Source organism: Nerophis lumbriciformis, linkage group LG32 (genome assembly GCF_033978685.3).
Source record: "Nerophis lumbriciformis linkage group LG32, RoL_Nlum_v2.1, whole genome shotgun sequence".
NCBI lineage: Eukaryota > Metazoa > Chordata > Actinopteri > Syngnathiformes > Syngnathidae > Nerophis > Nerophis lumbriciformis.
In genome coordinates this window covers 20,373,033-20,400,760 of record NC_084579.2, presented here as the reverse complement: position 1 = coordinate 20,400,760, position 27,728 = coordinate 20,373,033, and the positions used below count along the sequence as shown (strand labels likewise).

The following is a 27,728-nucleotide window of genomic DNA, read 5'->3' as shown; positions in this document are numbered from 1 at the left end:
TGTTAATAAGTCAATTAATGGGACGATAAATTACCATGAATTGATTTACGTGGACCCCGACTTAAACAAGTTGAAAAACTTATTCGAGTGTTACCATTTAGTGGTCAATTGTACGGAATATGTACTGAAATGTGCAATCTACTAATAAAAGTTTCAATTAATCAATCAAATGAATGAAAATGAACTTAACAACTTTGCCGTCATCGATAAATTGCTACATCTGTGTTTCTTTTCTTCGTTTTCAAACTGGATACAAGGGGTCGCGCTGTATTAGGGTTGTCCATCCATCCATACATCTTCAACCGCTTATCCGGAATCGGATCGCGGGGACAACAGCTCCAGCAGAGACCCCCAGACTTCCCTCTCCAGAGCAACATTAGCAACTTCCTCCTGGGGAATCCCGAAGCGTTTCCCAGGCTAGAGAGGAGTTGTAATCCCCCCCATCTGGTCCTTGGTCTGCCCCGGGGTCTCCTCCCAGTGGGACGTGCAACGAGGACCTCCCTAGGGAGACGCTCGTGAGGCATACGCATGAGATGCCCGAACCACCTAAGCTGGCTCCTTTCCAAGCGAAGGAGCAGCGGCTCTACTCCTCAATCAATCAATGTTTATTTATGTAGCCCTAAATCACAAGTGTCTCAAAGGGCTGCACAAGCCACAACGACATCCGCGGTACAGAGCCTACATAAGGGCAAGGAAAAACTCAACCCAATGGGACAATGAGAAACCTTGGAAAGGACCGCAGATGTGGGGACCCCCCCTAGGGCGACTGGTTTAATGGACGTCGAGTGGATCTAGCATACTATTGTACTATACAATAGTAGATCTAACATACCGTATTTTTCGGAGTATAAGTCGCACCGGAGTATAAGTCGCACCTGCCGAAAATGCATAATAAAGAAGGAAAAAAACATATAAGTCGCACTCATGAAAAAAAACTGCGACTTATAGTCCGAAAAATACGGTAATAGTGAGAATCCAGTCCATAGTGGGGCCAGCAGGAGACCATCCCGAGCGGAGACAGGTCAGCAGCGCAGAGACGTCCCCAACCGATGCTCAGGCGAGTGGTCAACCCCGGGTCCCGACTTTGGACAGCCAGTGCTTCATCCGTGGCCACCGAACATGTGCCCCCCCCCCCTCCACGACGGAGAGGGGGGCAGAGCAGAAAAGAAACGGCAGATCAACTGGTCTAAATAGGGGGTCTATTTAAAGGCTAGAGTATACAAATGAGTTTTAAGATGGGACTTAAACTCCTCGTCTCTCTCGGGCGACTGAACTTCTCACCCTATCTCTAATTGAGATGCCACCCACCCTTCTGAGGAAACTCATTTCGGCCTCTTGTATCCGCGATCTTATTCTTTCAGTCATGACCCACACTTCATGACCATAGGTGAGAGTAGGAATGTAGATAGCTCGGTAGACCGAGAGCTTTGCCTTCTGGCTCAGCTCTCGTTTCGTCACAACAGTGCGACAGAGAGACTGCAATACTGCCCCAGCTGCTCCGCTGATTTCCTTCTCCATCTTTCCCTCACTCTTGAACAAGACCCCGAGATACTTAAACTTCTCCACCTGGGACAGAGTCTCGTTCTCTACCTATTATTATTATTATTATTATTAATAGTATTAGGGTTGTCCCGATACTAATATTTAGTGGCGAGGATTGGTTAAAAGTAGCTACAACACTGCCGACTGCGGATGGACTTTAGCGGCTAGCTAGCTATGTATTGAAGCTTCTTTTGCAGAGCAACGCTTCAGTTTTTACAGCTTCACTTTTATCGTTAGTTTAGTTAGTTGGTTAATATTTGCAGATTTTGTAGATGGTTGTCCGCGGGTATATATATATAAAAGTTACGTCCACATCGCAGACATGCAGACTACGCTCCAGACAATCGCGTGCATATTGCCTACGTCATCACAACATCCGATTTCGACAGCGATGTTCCGGTGGTCAAAGTCTTCTTTCAGCGGCCGTATTTTCGGTGCATCACCAGTCAATAGTGCGCAAATAATAGGCTATGTATATCTATTCATTATGTAACGAATTTCTGGTGGTCATGTTTTATGTTCGTGTGGTTCTGATTATTGTTCATTGTTCCCATGAATGCGAACACACCGTCCGTACCTGAACAGGGATTGGCGGAGAATTAGGAAGTGTTATTGTGTGTGAAGCATGAAGACGCATGTGTGTGCACATGTGTTGGAATTGGGCCGGTTGTTAGCATAACATTAGCAATAAAAGTTTAAAATAGCGTCTGACGTTTGTCTTCTTCTGGAGGCTACAATAAATTGTATTACTTTAGGTTTCATATGAAAAATACTTATTTTTATTGTGTGGTGGCTTTAATTTTGCCACTCGTTACATTAAGGCGAAACCCATGTCCCGTATCATAAAATAACGCAGCAAAATCCAAGTAATTGTTTATTTTAACCATCGTTGATCAAGGACATTTAGTCAATTGTGCGTCATAAACAATTGAAGATGTCCAGTGGGATCCATCGTGGTTTCCATGCATTTCCTGCATTGTTATTTTAAATACTTTCATAAAATCGGTAATGGAGCGGAACACGGCAGACATCATCAGATTTCATGTCATTATTTAAAGCAGATCCTGAACTTCAACCTTCTGAGGTAAAGTTTTTTTTAAAGCGACACCTCTTATATCCCACCTTGATGTCATTTTGGTACCGGTACCAAAATGTATTTTGATACGTTCCGATACTTTTGAAAATAAAGGGTATGACAAAAAAGTGTCATTATTGGCTTCATTTTAACCTAAAATCGTATGATACATTAAACATACGTTTCTTACGTATGCAGTAACAAATTGTGTCATTTCTGATTGTATTTTTTTATCAAAATGATAAGGGACAAGTGGTAGGAAATTGATTATTAATCTTCCTTTTTTTTACTGTGAATATCTGCACACTTTCTGTTTCAACATGTTTCATCTACACTTCTGTTGAAATTTAATAATCACTTATTCTTCTGTCGTTTGGATACTTAGCATTAGTTTTGGGTGATACTGCAATTTTTGATACCAATCCAATCCACTACTTACAGGATGATACATTGGCCATAATTAAAGTTCTCCTGGGTTTATAAATAGTAAAAAAAAAAAAGACAAAATATTTTGTGATAATAAAAGAAAAAAATATATGTGATCATTGTAGTATTGGCTATAAATGGGTCTTATTGTTACAGTCGGCATAGTGGCGAGGATTAGGGATTTAGAAGTAGCTAAAACATTGCCGACTGCGGATGGACGTTAGCCGTGAGCTAGCTATGTTTTGAAGCTTCTTTTGCAGAGCGGCGCTTCAGTGTTTACAGCTTCAGCTTAATCGTTAGTTTTTGAGTCAAAAAGTGTCCATTTTGCCTCCTTTGTCTCCACATGTGTCTGCTTCTAAGTACTCTGTGCGTGTATGTTGCCCAACATGCGTATCTGGTTGTTTTACCAGCAATATCACAACATGACGACGGTGTCAGAATAATTGTATCTAAGTTATCAAAAAACTTTGTGTTGCCATGAGTTCCCGGCGAGAAGACAAAAGCTGTCTTTGATCCTACCAAGAAGAAGACTTGTAAAACTCCACTGCGTACGATGGGAGGAGACAGGAGGGGTTCGGTTTCTTTGATATATTGTAATCCACAGAAAGATATTGTCTTGACCCGAGATCTACAAAGCGGAGAGGAAGCAGGGCCTGACTCCCCTCCAGGCACCTTTTCTTATTACTGTTTTATGACCTTTTCTTTGAACTGTTTTTAATCAAAGACACGGGCTGTTTATGACCCTCCTCCCTTAGAAACAGCTGTTGCCATGTAATAAGGGAAAGTCCAAATAAAAGAGGAGGCGTACAATCTTTCGTCAGAGCGTGGGACGGCACCTCATTGAGCCAAATTTAATTCTGTCTCTGTTTACCGTATTTTTCGGACCATAAGTCGCAGTTTTTTTCATAGTTTGGCTGGGGGTGACACTTATACTCAGGAGCGACTTATGTGTGAAATTATTAACACATTACCGTAAAATATAAAATAATATTATTTAGCTCATTCACGTAAGAGACTAGACGTATAAGATTTCATGGGATTTAGCGATTAGGAGTGACAGATTGTTTGGTAAACGTATAGCATGTTCTATATGTTATAGTTATTTGAATGTCTCTTACCATAATATGTTACGTTAACATACTCAGTTGGTTATTTATGCGTCATATAACGTACACTTATTCAGCCTGTTGTTCACTATTCTTTATTTATTTTAAATTGCCTTTCAAATGTTTATTCTTGGTGTTGGGTTTTATCAAATAAATTTCCCCAAAAAGTGCGACTTATATGTTTTTTTCCTTCTTCCATCCATCCATCTTCTTCCGCTTATCCGAGGTCGGGTCGCGGGGGCAGCAGCCTAAGCAGGGAAGCCCAGACTTCCCTCTCCCCAGCCACTTCGTCCAGCTCCTCCCGGGGGATCCCGAGGCGTTCCCAGGCCAGCCGGGAGACATATTCTTCCCAACGTGTCCTGGGTCTTCCCCGTGGCCTCCTACCGGTCGGACGTGCCCTAAACACCTCCCGAGGGAGGCGATCGGGTGGCATCCTGACCAGATGCCCGAACCACCTCATCTGGCTCCTCTCGATGTGGAGGAGCAGCGGCTTTACTTTGAGCTCCCCCCGGATGACAGAGCTTCTCACCCTATCTCTATGGGAGAGCCCCGCCACCCGGCGGAGGAAACTCATTTCGGCCGCTTGTACCCGTGATCTTGTCCTTTCGGTCATAACCCAAAGCTCATGACCATAGGTGAGAATGGGAACGTAGATCGACCGGTAAATTGAGAGCTTTGCCTTCCGGCTCAGCTCCTTCTTCACCACAACGGATCGATACAGCGTCCGCATTACTGAAGATGCCGCACCGATCCGCCTGTCGATCTCACGATCCACTCTTCCCTCACTCGTGAACAAGACTCCGAGGTACTTGAACTCCTCCACTTGGGGCAGCGTCTCCTCCCCAACCCGAAGATGGCATTCCACCCTTTTCCGGGCGAGAACCATGGACTCGGACTTGGAGGTGCTGATTCTCATCCCAGTCGCTTCACACTCGGCTGCGAACCGATCCTTCTTTATTATGCATTTTCAGCCTGTGCGACTTATACTCCGAAGCGACTTATACTCCGAAAAATACGGTAATTCCTTGCTTCTTGTCTTGTTTAATAGATGTCGTCAGTGTTTGAACCTGACAGACAAAAAAGTAGTGGTATTTGCTGATAGCAGAATAGCACCGCTATTAATTTATTAATATCGTGCTACTTATTATTTATACCGTGCAGCCCTACATTCTAAGCATCGCTATTAACACGTTTATGCAACACATGAACAGAGTGAGCCTCTTGTCAGTCATCCACAATCTTTGTTTCGGTGCGTGCAGCCGGGAACTACTGGCAGCAAGTTTTGCTGTGTAGTAGTGCTAGCGTCTCTCACTTTAATGTTCGCGCTTTTAATGTACACATTGTTGCTTCAAAACTGTAGGAGAAGACGTTCGCGAAGGAAATGATGTCAGAGCAAGCTGACCAATCACAGCTCTTTTAATAAAATATATATATTTCAACACTATATGATATGCAAAATTCAAATAATCAGAACATAAAAGTAAACATATCTCTATACATTTTTTCAAAATATGTACATAGATTTTAATCTTTCTCTATATTTTTCAATCAGTAATTAAAATTGAAACAAAAATAAAAAGACTAAACAAAATAAAACATGACAACATTTGCAAGGGATAACAAAAAAATAAAAAATAAAAATAAAGCATCATTACAATTGTTTTATTATGGTGGAAATGTTTTTTATAATGTCTTTTAGGATGTGGGACATTTTCATTGCCTTCTTGTTTCCTTCATCATCATCAGTGAGCGCTTTAGGAGCATCAAACTGAAAGGCAGTCTTTTGGTCCTGACTCTGGGCACCAGCAGGAGACCACTCCACGAAGGTCTCAGAGGCCGAGATGACTCATATGGTTCTAACATGTCAGAGATGTACTTTTGCACAGTATCAGGAACAGACTTGAACACTAGCAGAGCTGTGTCAAAGTCTATTCTCTGAGCAACAGGAAGCCAGTGCAGTGATCGAAGCAGTGGACTAATATGGTCGTATTTCCTGCTTCTAGTCAGGACTCAAGCAGCAGCATTGTGGATGTACTAAAACTGCAATGTTCAGAATAATTGTATCTTAAGTTATGACAAAACTTTGTGTTTCAATGAGTTCCCGGCGAGCAGACAAAAGCTGTCTTTGATCCTACCAAGCAAAAGGCTTGTAAAACTCCACTGTGTACGATGGGAGGAGACAGGAGGGGTTCGGTTTCTTTGATGTATTGTAATCCACAGGAAGATATTGTCTTGACCCGATATCTACAAAGCGGAGAGGAGGCAGGCACCTATTCTTTGAACTGTTTTGTGACCGAGGGCAACGGCTGTTTACGACCTTTTCTTTGAACCGACCTTTTCTTTGAACTGTTTTGTAACCAAAGGGATGACTGTTTACGACCCCCCTCCCTTAGAAACAGCTGTTGCCATGTAATCAGGGAAAGTCCAAATAAAAAAGGAGGAGTACAATCTTTCGTCAGAGCGTGGGACAGTGTCTACACGTTTCTCCTCAATTGAGCTAAATTGAATTCTGTCTCTGTTTAATTCCTTGCTTCTTATCTTGTTTAATGGATGTCATCAGTGTTTGAACCTGACAGCTATACTTAGTAACGTTACGGTCGATATTTGAATTGATCCGCTCACCCTTGTTTACAGTCACGAACTCTAGCTTAGCGGTTAGCATATTCGCCTACGGTTTATAGTATAGCTTGTTTAGCTAGTCCTCACCCTCCAGGGATGATACTTGTAAGAAACGTAGTTTATTTGCCACCATGGAAGCAAGGATTGCTGACGTAAGAGCGGCTACACACTGTAATGGGATGCGTTTGTTCGCTGTCACACAGCTAGAATGTGTCATCAACATGCATTATCACGATATGACGATAGTATTAAAAGCTCTATCGTCAGCCAAATGTATATCATTTATAGGGTTTCCCTTGGATTGGGATACCTGTGGCGTCGGTGCCATAGTCAGGTGACGTTCTGTATTATATGCATCATTTGCTTTGATATAATTTTTTTTTAAAGGCTCAACAAATATTTTGTATATTTTTTATAATTAGAGATGTCCGATAATGGCTTTTTTGCCGATATCCGATATTCCGATATTGTCCAACTCTTAATTACCGATTCCGATATCAACCGATACCGATATATACAGTCGTGGAATTAACACATTATTATGCCTAATATTGTTGTGATGCCCCGCTGGATGCATTAAACAATGTAACAATGTTTTCCAAAATAAATCAACTCAAGTTATGGATAAAAATTACCAACATGGCACTGCCATATTTATTATTGAAGTCACAAAGTGCATTATTTTTTTTTTAACATGCCTCAAAACAGCAGCTCGGAATTTGGGACATGCTCTCCCTGAGAGAGTTTGAGGAGGTTAAGGTGGGCGGGATTTGGGGGGCGGGGTTGAGGTGGGGGGGTAGGGGGTAGCGGGGGGTGTATATTGTAGCGTCCCGGAAGAATTAGTGCCGCAAGGGGTTCTGGGTATTTGTTCTGTTGTGTTTACGGTGCGGATGTTCTCCCGAAATGTGTTTGTCATTCTTGTTTGGTGTGGGTTCCCAGTGTGGCGCATATTTGTAACAGTGTTAAAGTTGTTTATACAGCCACCCTCGGTGTGACCTGTATGGCTGTTGACCAAGTATGGTTTGCATTCACTTGTGCGTGTGAAAAGCCGTAGATATGATGTGACTGGGCCGGCACATTTAAGGTTTATTGGCGCTCTGTACTTCTCCCTACGTCCGTGTACCACTCCGTACAGCGGCGTTTTAAAAAGTCATACATTTTACTTTTTGAAACCGATACCGATAATTTCCGATATTACATTTTAAAGCATTTATCGGCCGATAATATTGGACTGCCGATATTATCGGACATCTCTAATCAACATGCATTATCACGATATGACGATAGTATTAAAAGCTCTATCGTCAGCCAAATGTATATCATTCATAGGGTTTCCCTTGGATTGCGATACCTGTGGCGTTGGGGGCATAGTCAGGTGACGTTCTGTATAATATGCATCATTCGTTGATTGGCAACACTAAATTGGCCCTAGTGTGTGAATGTGAGTGTGAATATTGTCTGTCTATCTGTGTTGGCCCTGCGATGAGCTGGCGACTTGTCCAGGGTGTACCCCGCCTTCCGCCCTATTGTAGCTGAGATAGGCTCCAGCGCCCCCCGCGACCCCGAAGGGAATAAGCGGTAGAAAATGGATTGATGGATGGATGCTCTGATATTTTTTTTTTTATAATATATCGTTTTGCTATATTTTCAATTGTCGCCGCTTGTTGTACGATTTACTTTATTGAGAATTTTTCAAGTCTCTAGAGACTTTTTTTTTTACACATCTAGCATCTTTTTCTGGTGTTATTATAGACTGTACTCGTGTTTAGAGACTCTACTTCTGTCTCTCAATGTCCCCGACGAAAAGCGAGCATGACATTACACTTGCTTTGTGCTGCTGCTCCAGTTGCCGTATTTTCGGTGCATCACCTGTCAATAGTGCGCAAATAACAGGCTATGTATTCATTATGTAACGAACTTCTGGTGGTTATGTTTTACGTTCGTGTGGTTCTGATTATTGTTCATTGTTCCCATGATTGTGAACACACCGTCCGTGCCTGAACGAGTATTGGCGAAGAATGAGGAAGTGTTATTGTGTGTCTGGGAGTGATGCATGAAGACGCACGTGTGTGCACAGGAGGGAATATGTGTTGGAATTGGGCCGGTTGTTAGCATAAAATTGGCAATATAAGTTAAAAATAGCGTCTTCTTCTGGAGGCTACAATAAATGATATTACTTTAATTTGTTTCACATGAAAAACACTTATTTTTATTGTGTGGTGGCTTTCATTTTGCCATGGCGGTACGCCACCACTCGTTACATAAAGGCAGGGGTGTCAAAGTCAAGGCTCATGGGCCGGATCTGTATGAATTATCTATGGCCCCCGGGATGATATTTGATTAGTATTAGAACCGGCCCGGAGGCCACAGCCGCCTGCTCTTGTTGTTTTGTACGCACTAACACTCCATCAGTGTTGGCCCTAGGAATTTTCAAAATGGGGTCCCACTTTTTTGTAACCGTTTTGAAAATAAATTATACATGTATGCATCCTGTTATATATCACATTCTGTATTGTGTTTTGGAAAAATGTTGCCATAAGTGTTACCTAATTTATAAAAAAAATTATACAAAAGAAAACAATTTTTTATGCATATGTAAATCAATGTTCCCTCTAATTGTTCATGTGTGTGAGCAAACGCAAAAACTCCCTGAGCATTCAGTGGAGCCCATGTGAGCAACATCAGACATGCACACTGTGGGTACACCAGCAGCACACCTGTCCCAAACCTGACTAAATAACAAGTTCAATCTCCATCCATCCATCCATTTTCTACCGCTTGTCCCTTTCGGGGTCGCGGGGGGTGCTGAAGCCTATCTCAGCTGCATTCGGGCAGAAGGCGGTGTACACCCTGGACAAGTCCCCACCTCATCGCAGGGCCAACACAGATAGACAGACAACATTCTCTTATTATTATAATCAAATGACAGCAGTCATTTCCATGAGGTTATTTTCTAATATAAGTGTTTAGGCCCACTTACAATGACAATAACAAACAATATTGTTTTTCATGAACTGTGTACTTGTATTGTTTGTCTGGGTGGAGATCCTGTTTTGGAAATAATTTGTACCCCTTTCAGACATTGCATTTAGTTCCCATTAAAAAATTCACATGTTGCACAATGAGATGCAAGCAGGGGATCATGTGTACATTCCTGCAACTTCCTGTTTGTAAAAAATAAATTTTTATTAGTATTTATTTAATATACTAACAGCATTTCATGATTAACATTTATAAATTAAGATTCCTAATAAATGATACTAGAATAAGCACACATTTGATTGGTAAGTCATAGTGTAACGACCTGGAATGACACTTTATGTGTGGTGTTGGAGTTGTCCGACTTTTTGTGTGGCTGTAAAGGCATCACTGGCTAAGTGCCATATGTGCATGTGTTGGGGCAAGTGAGAAAGAGCTGCTGTTGATATAACAAAGTTGCTTTTGGTCTGGTTTGTACTGCAGAAAATGACCACTTTTGCTAGATATCTTTTTTTTTTAACAATGTTTTGGTGATGTGTTTATGGCCGACAATAAAGAGTTTTGCTTGGTAAAGTGAAGGATGGAATTCATATCCTCAAAGTGTTTGGACAGACGTTACAATATTTGAACAATGATGACGAAAACTGTTTTCTCTGTCGTGTCCGTGTGTCGAAAATTGTAATGCTCTTATTTTTTTATTAGATTTTGTGCGTGGCATAGATTTGCCGTGCGCAGAGGACGCTTGAGCAGTGCACAATTGCACAGGCGCACACCTTAGGGGGAACGTTGATGTAAATGTATTCAGTTATAAACATTCATTCACTTTCTTCTTTCCTTCATGGATCTAAACTTTACCGCCGCTGGTATTTTTCTCTATATTTTTATCGGAATATTTTCAGAATGTGTTTGTTCTATTTTTGGCCAAAGTAAGACAAATAAAACAATCTGAAGTTGTCTTTATTTTTTTTGTTTTAATGCCATGATTTTAATAGTGCACAGATTTTCTTCCATGCGGCCCCTGAGCTAAAACGACACCCCTGCATTAAGGGGGGAAACCCTGCATCCTTATTGTGTAACTCAAGTCCCGTATAATAAAATAACTAGGGATGTCCGATAATGGCTTTTTGCCGATATCCGATATTCCGATATTGTCCAACTCTTTAATTATCGATACCGACATCAACCGATATATGCAGTCGTGGAATTAACACATTATTATGCCTAATTTGGACAACCATGTATGGTGAAGATAAGGTACTTTTAAAAAAAAATTAATAAGATAAATAAATTAAAAACATTTTCTTGAATAAAAAAGAAAGTAAAACAATATAAAAACAGTTACATAGAAACTAGTCATTAATGAAAATGAGTACACTTAACTGTTAAAGGTTAGTACTATTAGTGGACCAGCAGCACGCACAATCATGGGCGCTGACGGACTGTATCCCTTGCAGACTGTATTGATATATATTGATATATAATGTAGGAACCAGAATATTAATAACAGAAAGAAACAACCCTTTTGTGTGAATGAGTGTAAATGGGGGAGGAAGGTTTTTTTTGGGTTGGTGCACTAATTGTAAGTGTATCTTGTGTTTTTTATGTTGATTTAATAAAAAAAACAAAAAAAACGATACTGATAATAAAAAAAACGATACCGATAATTTCCGATATTACATTTTAACACATTTATCGGCATTTATCTCTAAAAATAACATAGCAAAATCCAGTAAGTCATTTTCACCATCGTTGATCAATGGCATTTAGTCAAAATCATAAAAGATTGAATATGTCCGGTGGGATCCATCGTGGTTTCCGTGCATTTCCTGCATTCCTACATTTCATGTCATTATTTAAAGCAGATCCCGAACTTCAACCTTCTGAGGTAAAGTTTTTTTTTTAAAGTGACTCCTCTTATATCACACCTTGATGTAAAAGAATAACACCGTTGTCACGCTCATGGCCGCCGGCTGCTGTACAGTAGTTCACTGCCATAAAGACCAGAGAGTAATGGCTCTGATACCTGGCTCAAGGTTTTCCAGTAAGTCAAGGCTCTGCATACAAACAAGTCAGCGCCTTCAGCCTCGGTTCAATGACCGGCCGTGTAAAAATAACCTCAGTGTTATTACGGAGCACCTAGAGGGCCGCTGGTTAGTTTTAGTGAAGACAATTATCGGACATGCGATCTGCGGGTATTTATAAAGCCAAGGCTGAGGCTTAATTAATTCAAACAGATCCATTACTGGGTGTCCAGACTGCCAGCAAGAGAAGGCGGGCTGCCAGCTCGCCAGGCCAAGCTAGTCAATTTCCATCCTGGGTGGAAGGCGGCGGACGGACAAGCGAGGCTCACCAGAGGCGGCGATGGCGTCAGCGGGGAGGTTTTAGTAGCATGAGATAGAAACCCTGAAAGCATCTATTTTCATCCGTGGTCGCTCAGCCGTTATCGGGTCCCGGGGACGCTGGGGAGCTGATGAATGTCTTGTGGCCCTGTTCGTCAGCACACTGAGGGCAGGGGCATTAACGCAGCCCGGCCGAAATGGACGGCTATTTTACTGCAGTGGAGGCAGCCCCTAAATTTACCGCTTACATCAAGCCCCGGCTGCAGGAATACTGCAAATATGACAACTTAAGCAGGATGGAAGAGCTGACATTAAACTCTTTCACACAGAGCTCGTTTATTTGCCCGTGCCTTTCACACAGAAGCCAGTGAAGCTTGATATTGCTTCAACTTTGTGTGCTTTCACACAGCAGTAAGATAATTGGATTCCTGACGGCGTCAGTAAAAGCGATTGTCAGATAGCAACAGTTCCCTTAGTCCAGGGGTGTCCAAAGTGTGGCTCGGGGGACATTCAGGCCCGCAGCTAATTTTTTATGGCGGCACATTTAAAAAATACTATTACAGGAAAAAAAACATAAAAAAGAGGAATACCGGTTTTCCTTGAATTGCCGCCGGGGCGGTAATTAATTTAAAACCTCTTCTCACTCCGGCGCTTACCAAAGGCATGCGGTAAATTTAGGCCTGCGCTTTGAGTGTGATGTAAGGATACCATCATGAAAAGCACATTTAATAAAAAAAAAACGTTATGGTCTTACCTTTACTTATAAATGAAGTCCATGCGCAGCTCCTTCTGACCAAAAGCATCGATAACTTGTTTATGGAAGTCTTCCTTATCTTTCTTCAGTTTTAAAAGTCTCTCTGTCTCGATGGATATCTTCCTTTAAGTATTACCTCCTGCTTCGATTGATTTATTTTAGATATGTTATCCTAGATGTTAAAAGTGCAAGCGAGAGGAAAAAAATAAACGATCGCTGCTAACTGTTGCTGCTTGTTGTCACTTCTTCTGCAGCCGAGTAGTCGCAAGAAGGATCACTAGCGCCCTCTACCACCAGGAGGCGGGAGTTCATTTAATGACTCATATTTGACACACGCAGCTACGGTATATTAATAAAACATAGCTGCTTACTGTTCTTTTTAGCATGTTCAATAGCTTGGACCTTAAATCCTACTGAATAGCTCTTTATCTTCTTCCCTTTATGCGATTTTAAATGATTGAAATCAGCCTCCTCCATTTTGAAAATGATGACAGGTGAAGTGTCACTCGTGACATGACGAGTTTGACCCGGCGGAAATTCTAGACATGCGCTAATAAAAATAATATTTTGCGAAACGAGTTTGACCCGGCTGTAATTCTAGGCATGCGCATACTATATACCCCGCGGCAATTCAAGGAAATACGGTAAAAAGGTAACGAGGTGAAATGTAACAAGAAAAGTTTGCAATGTTGACTTTTTATTGCATTCTAACTCGTAAATAAACTTGAATACAAATCCGCTTACAACGGAGCCAATGGGAGGTCCTCTATTCCGACCATACAACCCAGTAAATAACCATCCAAAAAGTGACCACTAGAGATGTCCGATAATATCGGACTGCCGATATTAACGGCCGATAAATGCTTTAAAATGTAATATCAGAAATTAACGGTATCAGTTTCAAAAAGTAAAATGTATGACTTTTTACAACGCCGCTGTGTACACGGACGTAGGGAGAAGTACAGAGCGCCAATAAACCTTAAAGGCACTGCCTTTGCGTGCCGTCCCAGTCACATAATATCTACGGCTTTACACACACACAAGCGAATGCAATTCATACTTGGTCAACAGCCATACAGGTCACACTGAGGGTGGTCGTATAAACAACTTTAACACTGTTGCAAATATGCGCCACACTGTGAACCCACACCAAACAAGAATGACAAACACATTTCGGGAGAACATCCGCACCGTAACACAACATATACACAACAGAACAAATACCCAGAATCCCTTGCATAACTAACTTTTCCGGGAAGCTACAATATACACCCCCCGCTACCCTTTACACCCCGTGCCCCCAAAATCAACCTCGCCCCCCCCCAAAACACCCTTGATCTAGAGAAATAAGTAATAAGAAAAAAAAAAAAACGAGTGTGGGGCCCATTTGATTGTATGAGTGTGGGGCCCTTTTGGATCCCTGAGAATTTTAGTGCTTGTTTTTATAAAAACTGTCGTTGTTCAAAAATGTATAATGAATCAAAATCAATGTTGCTGTGAATTATTGACATATTTATGGCTCCAATTGCTTCCCATTTAATATCCCACTTTGAATTTTTTTTTTGGGGGGTGGAATAATGCATATTTTGTGTTTTTGCCATTAAAAAAAAAATAATAATAATACGTTTTTCTTATCAAAAAGGGCAGAAAAAATAACAAAACTCTATTGACAGATAGATTTGAAGTTGATCTAAAGGTTTAAGCTTTAAAAACCATTACATAAGACTTATTGTTCTACATTTTTATGACTCAGACCCTTATTGGTCCCTGGGACCAAACTTGAGGGGAGCCCGAAAGGTTGGAAAAAATCTGGATCTTGTATTCGTTTGAAAATAAAAAATAGCAAAATGGCCCCGGCATGCTTTGATTTTTTCGTGTACGACCCTCAATGAAAACATTTGCCTTAGTGTTAGTTAGTACCTGTTGTATTCAGATGGCGTGCTAGCTCTTGCTGCTGCTGGGATGAGATCGCAGCGGTTCAAAAATGCACCTTTCATTTATACTTATTGCATGCTGGGTGTTGAAATGTTTCAGCATATTGCTCGTATGTCCTCCTCTTGTAGAAATAGCAGCCTTATAATTATTTCAAGTATCTCTATTGCAATCTTTTCTTGTAAAATGTTAATGTTAGGGGCGGTATAGCTCGGTTGGCCGTGCCAGGAATTTGAGGGTTCCAGGTTCGATCCCCGCTTCCGCCATCCAAGCCACTGCCGTTGTGTCCTTGGGCAAGACACTTTACCCACCTGCTCCCAGTGCCACCCACGCTGGTTTAAATGTAACTTAGATATTGGGTTTCACTTTGTAAAAGAGCTTTGAGTCACTAGAGAAAAGCGCTATATAAATAAAATTCACTTCACAGTGTTTGTTCTGACCGGGCGCCACCATTTTGCAATCCGACGTAATGACGTCATCCCCGCCCGGAAGAACCATTAAGAGAACCGCTAGACAAAATGGAAAGCTATTCTAAGGAATTTGTCATGATCCGTGGCCCGTATCATGTTTTGTTATGTTCTGTGAGTTTTGGACTCCCTTAGTTCCTGTTTTTTACACCTCTGGGTTTGTTATAGTTTCCATGGGGATTAATTGGGTTCACCTGCCTCTGGTTAGTGGTCGGCACGCTCAGCTGCTGTCAACCACTAATCGGAGAGCTATTTATTCACCTTGCTCGCCACGCTCAGTCTGGCTTCATCGTTTGCTTCATGCAACCTGTTTACGTGAGTATTGCTTGTCTCTAGTCCATGCTAAGTGGTAGCCTTAGCTTCGAGTGCGATCGGCACTTGTTCCTTCGGCTTGTTTTCTGTTTTTTGTACTTCTTTGATTTTCGAGAATAAATCATGTTCCTACCTGCACGTCCTGTCCGGAGTGGTCCGTTTACATCCCCGGGGGAACAAATCCTGCAGTAAGCAGCGACCCCCCCACACGTAACAGAATTGATACAATGGGAACTGATTCCGAGCAAGAACCGGTTTTCGTTTTGGGAGGTCGTGAGTTCAAACCCCGGCCGAGTCATACCAAAGACTATACAAATGGGACCCATTGCTTCCCTGCATCAAGGGTTGGAATTGGGGGTTAAATCACCAAATGATTCCCGAGCGCGGAGCATGCTGCTGCTCCCTGCTCCCCTCACCTCCCAGGGGGTGAACATGGGAATGGGTCAAAAGCAGAGGACAAATTTCACCACACCTAGTGTGTGTGGGACAATCGTTGGGACTTTAACTTTAAGGCTATCCAACAAGTAGATGTGTGACGTTACCTTTTCATGTAATGTTTAAAATACTTGATTAGTTCCAACAATTGCTTTCAACATAACGGGGACAAATAACTTTAAGATGAAGCCCCTGTAGGGATGAGTATTGTTTACATTTTAACTGATACTAGTACCAAATCGACTAGAACAGGGGTCGGCAACCCAAAATGTTAAAAGAGCCATATTGGACTAAAAATAAAAAATACAAATCTGTCTGGAGCCGCAAAATTTTTTTTAAATTATAAGTGTTATAATTATATAATTTGTTATAATGAAGGCAACACATGATGTGTCTGTATTAGTTTCATTAGCCTATTGTTAAAATGACTTTAAAAATCTTATATAAGTGTTATAATGAAGGCAACACATGATGTAAGTGTCTATATTAGCTTCATTAGCCTACTGTCAAAATGACTTTAAAAATCTTATATAAGTGTTATAATGAAGGGAACACATGATGTAAGTGTCTATATTAGTTATATTAGCCTACTATCAAAATGACTTTAAAAATCTTATATAAGTGTTATAATGAAGGGAACACATGATGTAAGTGTCTGTATTAGTTTCATTCTAGTGTGTGAATGTGAGTGTGAATGTTGTCTGTCTATCTGTGTTGGCCCTGTGGTGAGGTGGCGACTTGTCCAGGGTGTACCCCGCCTTCTGCCCGATTGTAGCTGAGATAGGCTCCAGCGCCCCCCGCGACCCCAAAAGGGAATAAGCGGTAGAAAATGGATGGATGGATGGATATCCTACTGTCAAAATGACTTTAAAAATCTTATATAAGTGTTATAATGAAGGGAACACATGATGTAAGTGTCTATATTAGCTATATTAGACTACTATCAAAGGCTGACGCGAATCTTCTTTGACAGAAATGTTGTATTTTAATTTTCATTCTACATCTTTTTGGAACATTGGAAATCATTAGTGGGCTTACTGTCATGATCCGTGGTCTGGATCATGTTTTTGTTATGTTCTGTTAATTTTGGACTCCTTTAGCTCCTGTTTGTGCACCTCCATGGTTACTTATTGTTTTCACCTGCCTCCGGTGTTCGGGACGCTCACATGTCTCTAATCAGAACCATTATTTAAGCCTGCCTTTGCCAGTCAGTCGGCCTGGCATCATTGTTTACTTCACGCAACCTACTAGTAAGTCTTTTTTGTTCCATGCCATAGTTTATGCTAAGTGTTCGCTTCATGCCTTGTCTAAGTAAGTCTTGTTTATTTCATGCCACAGTCAACGTATGTTTTCCTTGTTCATAGTTTATGCTAAGTGTTAGTTTAGCTCCTAGTGCGATCAGCACGTTGTGCTTTCTTCCTGTGTTCTGTTTTTTGTAGTACTTTGATTTTGAGGAATAAATCATGTTTTTACCTGCACACCTTGTCCGGAATAGTCCGTCTGCCTTCTTGGGAGAACGACCCCGCAGTAAACTCCAACCCCGTCGTGACACTTACTAGCTCAGAATGGCCAAAGGTATAGATGTGGGTGTCCAAGTTAAAGGAAACGGCAGGCTGTCTTCTTCTAATGGATTTATTACAATCTTTGCAACCTGGGTAACGTTTGCTGTGGTCTGGAACAACATGGTACACAAACAACTATGAGAAATGCAGCCAATATTACATACAGATAATGTGTCATGAGACATGCAGATGTGAATTAAATACACAGAGGACATAAGTGAAGGAAATTAAATGAGCTTCAATATACCTATAAACGAGGCATAATGATGCAATATGTACATACAGCTAGCCTAAATAGCATGTTAGCATCGATTAGCTTGCAGTCATGTATTGACCAAACATGCCTGATTAGCACTCCAAATCAATAAAATCAACAAAGCTCACTTTTGTGCATTCACGCACAGCATTAAATGTTTGGTGGACAAAATGAGACAAAGAAGGAGTGGCATAAAACACGTCCTTCTGTGGCAGCATCGGAGAAAGTTGTACATGTAAACAAACTGAGTTCAAGGATCGCTGAAATTAGTAGGACAAAACAGTGCTTGCCAAATATTCTCATCAGTGAAGCATGTTTAATATAAACAGTGGGCTTTGAAACAATTAGGAAGCTTTGTGTCATGTTTGTCCTCCTACAGAAAATATATTAAAACACAAAATATGTATTTTTTTCTTCATCTTTTTCAATTTTCACGCATCTCTGAAGGAAAATATAAGAAAATACATTCTTTCAGACCGTCACTAATTCAAAGTGTGGAATTACTTTTTCACAATTTAAATAAAGTACACAGTAAGTTTTTACAGGACGGCTTCTCCTGGACTGAAGTCTGCGTGATTGTGTCTCTTTGTCGCCTTACGTGTGTTTCTAGTCGTCATTGTGTGTGTTTTTTTTTGCTGCTAAAGTGACTTTCTTGAATGAAATGAAAATAACGTGTAATACAGTAGTAGTACCTCAACTTACAAGCCTAATTGGTTCTGTGACGGAGCTCCTAACGCCAAACACTTGTATCTCAAATCAACGTCTCCCACTGAAATCAATGTAAATCGATTTTAACATGTAACATGCCTTTTAAAAAGCAAAACAAACGTTTGGGGCGGCGTGACTTGGTCGGTGGAGCGGCCGTGCCAGCAACTTGAGGGTTCCAGGTTCGATCCCCGCTTCGGCCGTCCTAATCACTGCCGTTGTGTCTTTGGGCAAGACACTGTACTCACCTGCTTCCAGTTCCACCCACCGTAATTTAAATGTAACTTAGATCAGTCATTTTCAACCACTGAGATACAGTCTGGTGTGCCGTGGGAGATTATGTAATTTCACCTATTTAGGTTAAAAATATTTTTTACAAACCAGTAATTATAGTCTGCAAATGATGTGTTGTTGTTGAGTGTCAGTGCTGTCTAGAGCTCGGCAGAGTAACCGTGTAATACTCTTCCATATCAGTAGGTGGCAGCCTGTAGCTAATTGCTTTGTAGATTTCGGGAACAGCGGGAGGCAGCGTGCAGGTAAAAACGTGTCTAATGCTTAAACCGAAAATAAACAAAAGGTGAGTGCAACTAAGAAAAGGCACTGAAGCTTAGGGAAGGCTATGCAGAACGAAACTAAAACTGAACTGGCTACAAAGTAAACAAAAACAGAATGCTGGAAGACAGCAAAGACTTACTGTGTAGCAAAGACGGCGTCCACAAAGTACATCCGAACATGACATGACGATCAACAATGTCCCCGCAAAGAAGTATGAAAACAACTGAAATATTCTTGATTGCTAAAACAAAGTAGATGCGGGAAATATCGCTCAAAGGAAGACATGAAACTGTTACAGGAAAATACCAAAAAATAGAAAAAGCCATTAAAATAGTAGCGCAAGACAAGAACTAAAACACTACACGCAGGAAAACAGCAAAAAACTAAATAAGTCAGGGGGTGATGTGACAGGTTGTGACAGTACACCTACTATGAGACAAGTGCTATATTGATGCATGGTTGGGTATGCTTTAAAGTCATACCCAACAATTGCGACAACGACTTTTTACTGTCAACTGAGTTTAGTTTTTTAACGATTTCTGCTGGTGGTGTGCCTCCGTATTTTTCCAACGCAAAAAATGTGCCTTGGCTCCAAAAAGGTTGAAAAACACTGACTTAATAATGGGTTTCACTATGCAAAGCGCTTTGAGTCGCTAGAGAAATGCGCTATATAAATATAATTCACTTCACTTCAAATATTGTGTGAAAAAAATACAATAGGATGTTCTACTGACAACTACAGTAATTGTATGAAGTAATGTAATAATAATGCACATCATTGCTTCTCCGTCAAACACACCGTCAACAGCTTTTTCATATTTTCATGGATAAATGTCAGCTCTTTGAATATTATTTAAACATTAAACCCATTCTGCTTCAGTGGTACGTGCAAATTGTTTGTCTCCTCCTTCAATCGTCCTGAGGCTTGGTGTGGTGTGCTTTGCCCCGCAGGTTCTACTGGGACTTGATAATGCTCATCATGATGATGGGGAATCTAATCATCATTCCTGTGGGAATAACCTTCTTCTCAGAGCAGACCACCACCACATGGCTGATCTTTAACGTGGCCTCGGACACCATCTTCCTGGTGGACCTGGTCATGAACTTCAGGACGGGGATCGTCAACGAGGAGAGCTCCGAGATCATCCTCGACCCGAAGGTCATCAAGATGAATTACCTGAAGAGCTGGTTCGTCGTGGACTTCCTCTCCTCCATACCGGTGGATTATATCTTTTTGATAGTGGAAAAAGGCTTTGACTCTGAGGTTTATAAGACGGCCCGCGCCCTGCGAATCGTCCGTTTCACCAAGATCCTCAGTCTCCTACGCCTGTTGAGACTGTCTCGACTCATCCGATACATCCATCAGTGGGAGGAGGTGAGTACCGGACTTGGCGTTTCTCTCTCTCTCTCTCTCTCTCTCTCTCTCTCTCGTCTTCCCCTGGCTGCAGCAGCGTGGTTGAAAGGTCAAGATATAAAGTGAAATGTGCTGTCACTCAGACGAGCTTATCAGTGTGTAACGAGCAGCAACGTCCGCTTCAGTTAACTGGCTTCTATTTGCTCAAATATATCATTTGGATAAAGGCTATAATGTTCCGTGTTAAGGTTTTATGCAGGGACTTTTAAAAGCTTACTTGTATAATGAGAATATTATATATATATATATATATATATATATATATATATATATATATATATATATATATATATATATATATGTCTTAATAAGGTTATCCAAAAAATAGTGCTCGATACCGTAGTAGAGCGCAATATATGTATGTGTGGGAAAAAAATCACAAGACTATTTCATCTCTACAGGCCTGTTTCATGAGGGGGGGTTCTCTCAATCATCAGAATCTCCTGATGATTGAGAGAACCCCCCCTCATGAAACAGGCCTGTAGAGATGAAATAGTCTTGTGATTTTTTTCCCACACATACATATATATATATATATATATATATATATATATATATATATATAATATATGGATTACATTACGTTATACGCACTGTATTTTTAATTTTAATTTTATTTTTTTTATTAAATCAACATAAAAAACAAAAGATACACTTTAATTAGTGCATCAACCCCAAAAACCTCCCTCCCCCATTCACAGAAAAGGGGTTGTTTCTTTCTGTTGTTACATTTCTGGATCCTACAATATAAAAACAATACAGTCTGTGTGTGCTGCTGGTCCACTAACATTTTCATTAATTACTATTTTTTATGTAATTGTTTTTATATTGTTTTACTTTATTTTTTATTCAAGAAAATGTTTTTTACTTATTTATCTCATTTTATTGTGTTTTTTTTATTTTTTAAAAGGACCTTATCTTCACCAGACCAGGTTGTCAATGAAGTCAGATTGTTTAAAAGTTTCTTAAAACCAGGTCCAGTCCAGATTATGTCCAAGTCGGGCTCAGCAACACACACCTTCATTTATGAACACTGAAAATTAGGGAACACAACAGATTGCATATAATCTATAAACAAAATTACATTTTCAAAATAAGCATTTATGTACAGTCCAGATTGTATCCGCACTGTATAGTTTGTATCCATTATTTATTCAGTTTTAAGCTTTGAGTTGGTCTGCTGAGAGACAAATATTTTTAAAGTGAATTATTGCTTATTGTTCTAATGTGTGGCACTTTGTGACAAGAATTTAAAAAGTCACGTCTTCCTTCACTCCCTATTTTCGCAGTTTTTTGCATTTATATGTATAAAATATAAACAATCAAATCGCAATTTTGGAGAGAAAAATCGCCATTAGGTTTCTTGCCCTGTTATGCATTTTTACTTTTCTTGTAGGGTTGTACGGTTTACCGGTACTAGTATAGTATCGCGGTACTAATTAATCAAAAAAAGGTACTATACTCTTTTTGAAATGTACCGGTTCCCCATTTTTTTTTTTCTTGATTTTTTTTTTAAATTGGCATGACGGCGCATCGTCTCGTCATGACATTGCTGGTTTTACGAGCAGAGGAGGATGTTCGGCAGCGCACAATCACAGAGTACTTACAAGCAGACACAGTGTGTAGACAGAAAAGGGAGAACGGACACATTTTGGCCTAAAAACTAAAGATAAAGTTGAAGTTATAACACTGAAACGCCCTCAGGAAGAAGTGCTTTAAGACATGGCTAGCTAGCTAGCAGCTAACATCCATCCGCAGTCGGCAGTGTTTTAGCTACTTCGAAATCACTAATCCTTTCCTCCATGGGGACAAATAAAGTACGTTTCGTACAAGTATCATCCCTGCAGGACGAGGAATAGCTAAACATGCTTCGCTACACACCGTAGCTCACCGGCGTCACAATGTAAACAAACACCATAGGTAGATCTACACCTAACATCCATTGTAATGATACCAAGTACAGGAGCGTATCTAGTCTATACTACTATGATTACATCAATATTTTTTCGCATCACAACATCTTCTTTCGTTTTTTTATTTATTTATTTTATGTTTATAAACTCAGGAAATATGTCCCTGGACACGTGAAGACTTTGAATATGACCAATGTATGATCCTGTAACGACTTGGTATCTGATTGATACCCTTATTTGTGGTATCATCCAAAACTAATGCATCCAAACAACAGAAAAATAAGTGATTATTACATTTTAACAGAAGTGTAGATAGAACATGTCGAAACCGATATTAACAGTAAATGAACAAGTAGATTAATCATCCATTTTTACAGCTTGTCCCTCATAATTTGGACAAAAGAATAGAATGAGAAATGACACAATATGTTACTGCATACGTCAGCAGACTAAATTAGGAGCCTTTGTTTGCTTGATTACTACTAAAAGACAAGTTGTCTAGTATGTTCACTATTTTATTTAAGGCCAAAATTATTCAATGTACCGTAAGATTTCTGTTAAAATAAAGCCAATAATGCCGTTTTTTTGTGGTCCCCTTTTATCGAAGTACATTTTGGTACTGGTACCAAAATATTGGTATCGGGACAACCCTATTTTGTTGTGTTTTTGGCCACTTCCACACCTTCTTAGACACGTCTCTTCCTCGTTGCCATTCGCTGGCTATGCTCACTACGTGGGAAGCTGATTATGCATTCCAGATGCAAACAGTGTGAGGCTGTGGGAGGATGAGGTGATACAGGCCAGGTCAGAAACACCGACAAATTGCATTGAATGCTTAATGGGAATCTGCATTGAGCATGCAGAGATCTGACTAACACCCCTCAAGCACACTTTAACGAGCTCCTTCATTTCCACTCCTGTCTTTTCCTATGTCACACTTTTCCTTCCTGCAGGTGTTGTCTTTACACTGTATAACGTGCAGCCAGTGCGGTATATAGGAATGTAAAAAACAAAAAAAAAGGCTCCTCAGGTGTTAAAATGCACACCCCGAATAACGCATCCGACACTTTCACAGGAGCGCGAAGAGAAGGAAGAAGCGAGCCAGTGGAAAAATTCCAAGCTGTCGTATCGAGTTAGGTGTAGGATGAGGGATTTGCACTTGAAATGCATTCTCCGGCCATTAGAATGGCATTGAAGCAGCCAACCGTCATTGAATCACAGCCTTGGGACGGAGTCACTTTGTTACTCAGTCAACGATAAGTCGTCATCCAGCATGCATGTCCGTCATTGCTTCATCTGTCGTGTGCTTTACTGCACCCCCAGCCGCCACATCCCCTCCTTTTTGTCACCAATTCTTTCCTCCATCTGCCGAGTCAGGAGACTTTCTCTACTAGTCAGTCTGAAATGGGGCCACATCCTGATCTAGGAAAAACAATTTTTTTTTAACAAAAATGTTCATTTTCAGATGACAATTTAGCCCAAAACAATCATAAATGCGAGTGAAAATGCTGTAAGATGCATGCCGGGCCACTAGTTGGCGATGCTGCGTTGCATGGAGACATATAATGAAACACACCATATATGTTGTCACATTTTCTAACTCATTTGGACAAAACTGTGATCATTTTAGTTTGCATGCATACAATTACAATGTAATGCATCCCATATTCCAAGTTTTTTTTTTTCCCAAAAGGACTTTATTTAATCCTACCCCTTATTAATTAACACAGTACTCTATTGGAAACAACACAGTGATAAATAAATGCATGCGTAAATAAATAAATGAATGAGAACACAATAAGTAAATGATTGTTAAATACATAAATAATAATTAAACTTCTCATAAATTGTTGAGTAATTTATTAACGGTAAACCGCTCCTCTCGCCAGTTATTGTTGATAACTGCCGCCTTACATCATGTAAGTTAATAGACAAAAAAAAAACACGGTGTGCTTGCACATGTAGACATGTTATATAATTACGGTAATCGCTCCTCTTGCCAGTTATTAATGATAACTGCCACTTTACATTCTAGAAGTAGATAACAAATAATCCACAAAGTTAAAGCCCACCTTATGCTTTCACATGTAGTCATGGCATTTAGTTGATGCAATCGCTCCCCCTGCCAGTGATAAATTATAACTGCCATCTTACATCAGTGAAGTAAATAGAAATATCCCACAAATTCAAAGCCCACAGTATGCTTGCACAAGTAGATGTGTTATGTAATCAATCAAGTTATTAATGATAACTGCCATTTTACAATCTTGAAGTAGATACAAATAAACCACAAAGTTAAAGCCCAAGTTTTGCTTTCACATGCAATCATGTTATATAGTTAATGCAATCGCTCCTCCTGTCAGTTATTATTGATAACTGCCACCCTACACCATAGACGCAAACATAAATAATCCACAAAGTTAAAGCCCTGGTTATGCTTTCACATGCAATCATGTTATATAGTCAATGCAATCGCTCCTCCTGCCAGTTATTAATGATAACTGCTATTTTACATTCTACAAGTAGATATGAACAAACCACAAAGTTAAAGCCCACGTTTTGCTTTCACATGCAATCATGTTATATAGTTAATGCAATCGCTCCTCCTGTCAGTTATTATTGATAACTGCCACCCTACACCATAGACGCAAACATAAATAATCCACAAAGTTAAAGCCCTGGTTATGCTTTCACATGCAATCATGTTATATAGTCAATGCAATCGCTCCTCCTGCCAGTTATTAATGATAACTGCTATTTTACATTCTACAAGTAGATATGAACAAACCACAAAGTTAAAGCCCACGTTTTGCTTTCACATGCAATCATGTTATATAGTTAATGCAATCGCTCCTCCTGTCAGTTATTATTGATAACTGCCACCCTACACCATAGACGCAAACATAAATAATCCACAAAGTTAAAGCCCTGGTTATGCTTTCACATGTAATCATGTTATATAGTCAATGCAATCGCTCCTCCTGCCAGTTATTAATGATAACTGCTATTTTACATTCTACAAGTAGATATGAACAAACCACAAAGTTAAAGCCCACGTTTTGCTTTCACATGCAATCATGTTATATAGTTAATGCAATCGCTCCTCCTGTCAGTTATTATTGATAACTGCCACCCTACACCATAGACGCAAACATAAATAATCCACAAAGTTAAAGCCCTGGTTATGCTTTCATATGCAATCATGTTATATAGTCAATGCAATCGCTCCTCCTGACAGTTATTAATGATAACTTCTATTTTACATTCTACAAGTAGATATGAACAAACCACAAAGTTAAAGCCCATGTTTTGCTTTCCCATGCAATCATGTTATGTAGTTAATGCAATCGCTCCTCCTGCCAGTTATTAATGATAACTGCCATTTTACATTGTCGAAGTAGATACAAATAAACCACAAAGTTAAAGCCCACATTTTGCTTTCACATGCAATCATCTTATATAGTTAATGTAATCGCTCCTCTTGTCAGTTATTATTGATAACTGCCCCCATACACCATAGACACAAATAGAAATAATCCACAAAGTTAAAGCCCTGTTAATGCTTTCACAAGTAGTCATAGCATTTAGTTGTTGCAATCACTCCCTCTGCCAGTTATAAATGATAATTGCCACCTTACAACAGAAAAGTAAATAGAAATAACCCACAAAGTCAAAGCCCACGGTATGCTTGCACAAGCAGACATGTTATGTAATCAATGCAATCGCTCCTCTTGCCAGTTATTAATGATAACTGCCATTTTACATTCAAGAAGTAGATACAAATAAACTACAAAGTTAAAGCCCACGTTTTGGGTTCACATGCAATCAATTTATGTAGTCAATGCAATCGCTCCTCCTGTCAGTTATTATCGATAACTGCTACCCTACACCATAGACGCAAATAGAAATTATCCACAAAGTTAAAGCCCCAGTTATGCTTTCACGTGTAGTCATGGCATTTAGTTGATGCAATCGCTCCACCTGCCAGTTATAAATGATAAGTGCCACCTTACATCAGCAAAGTAAATAGAAATAACCCACAAAGTCAAAGCCCACTGTATGCTTGCGCAAGTAGACATGTTATGTAATCAATGCAATCGCTCCTCCTGCCAGTTATTAAAGATTACAGCTATTTTACATTCTGGAAGTAGATATGAACAAACCACAAAGTTAAAGCCCATGATTTGCTTTCCCATGCATTCATGTTATGTAGTTAATGCAATCGCTCCTCCTGTCAGTTATTATTGATAACTGCCACCCTACATCATAGACACAAATAGAAATAATCCACAAAGTTAAAGCCCTGGTTATGCTTTCACATGTAGACATGGCATTTAGTTGTTGCAATCACTCCCCCTGCCCGTTATAAATGATAACTGTCACCCTACGTCAGAGAAGTAAATAGAAATAACCCACAAAGTCAAAGCCCATGGTATGCTTGCACAAGCTGACATGATATGTAATCAATGCAATCGCTCCTCTTGCCAATGATTAATGACTGCCATTTTACATTCTAGAAGTAGATACAAATAAACCACAAAGTTAAAGCCCACGTTTTGTGTTCACATACAATCATTTTATGTAGTTAATGCAATCGCTCCTCTTGTCAGTTATTATTGATAACTGGCACCCTACATCATAGACGCAAATAGAAATAATCCACAAAGTTAAAACCCCTGGAATGTTTGCACATATAGACATGTTGTATTAATCAATCACAATTTATTTGTATAGCCCTTAATCACAGGTGCCTTAAAGGGTTTCACAACATCCCTTGTTTAGAACCCACATCCATGGATGCAGAGTGGGTACAGTTATTGAATTGTTACATGAGTTGTTGTATTTAACGCAATTGCTCCTCCAGCCAGTTATGAAGGATAACCATAATATAATAATAATAAACCATAAAGCTAAAGCTGACAGTACGCGCGCACGTTTCGACATGCAATTGCTCCTCTTGCCGGTTATTAATGTTAACTGCCACCATGTACACTTAAAATACTAGGGAATGATGCTTAAACAGCTACTGAGCTTTTTTATTAGCGAATAATGAACCGACTCCCTCGATTATCTTCCTTGTCGTCAATTAGTCCCCAAATAATGTGTGCGTGTTCCCGGCTCGTGTAGTTTCCAGGTGGAGTGAAGCTGGTGTGCTTAAGCCATACCACGCGCTCCATCTTTCATCGGTTTTGTTTGCTCACACGTAATTATTGCAATACACAGCGCTCAGGGAAATTGCAGCTTACAGCATGAAGGTCGTGCGGCACGCTTCACTGATCGTTCAGCACGCTGGGCAAAACAAACAAGTGCACGGGTGCTGGGGTAAAAAGAGGAAGG

The 27,728-nt window shown here is 40.2% G+C and overlaps 1 protein-coding gene across 1 annotated transcript in view; it reads left to right on the top strand.

Moving 5' to 3' along the window:
* hcn1 (hyperpolarization activated cyclic nucleotide-gated potassium channel 1) overlaps positions 1–27,728 on the top strand; it is a 302,198-nt gene that overhangs the window by 38,492 nt on the left and 235,978 nt on the right. Inside the window, exon 2 of the mRNA XM_061927116.2 lies at positions 20,016–20,439. Within this exon, the coding sequence (XP_061783100.1) occupies positions 20,016–20,439 (424 nt within the window). The remainder of the gene's footprint in view (positions 1–20,015; positions 20,440–27,728) is intronic.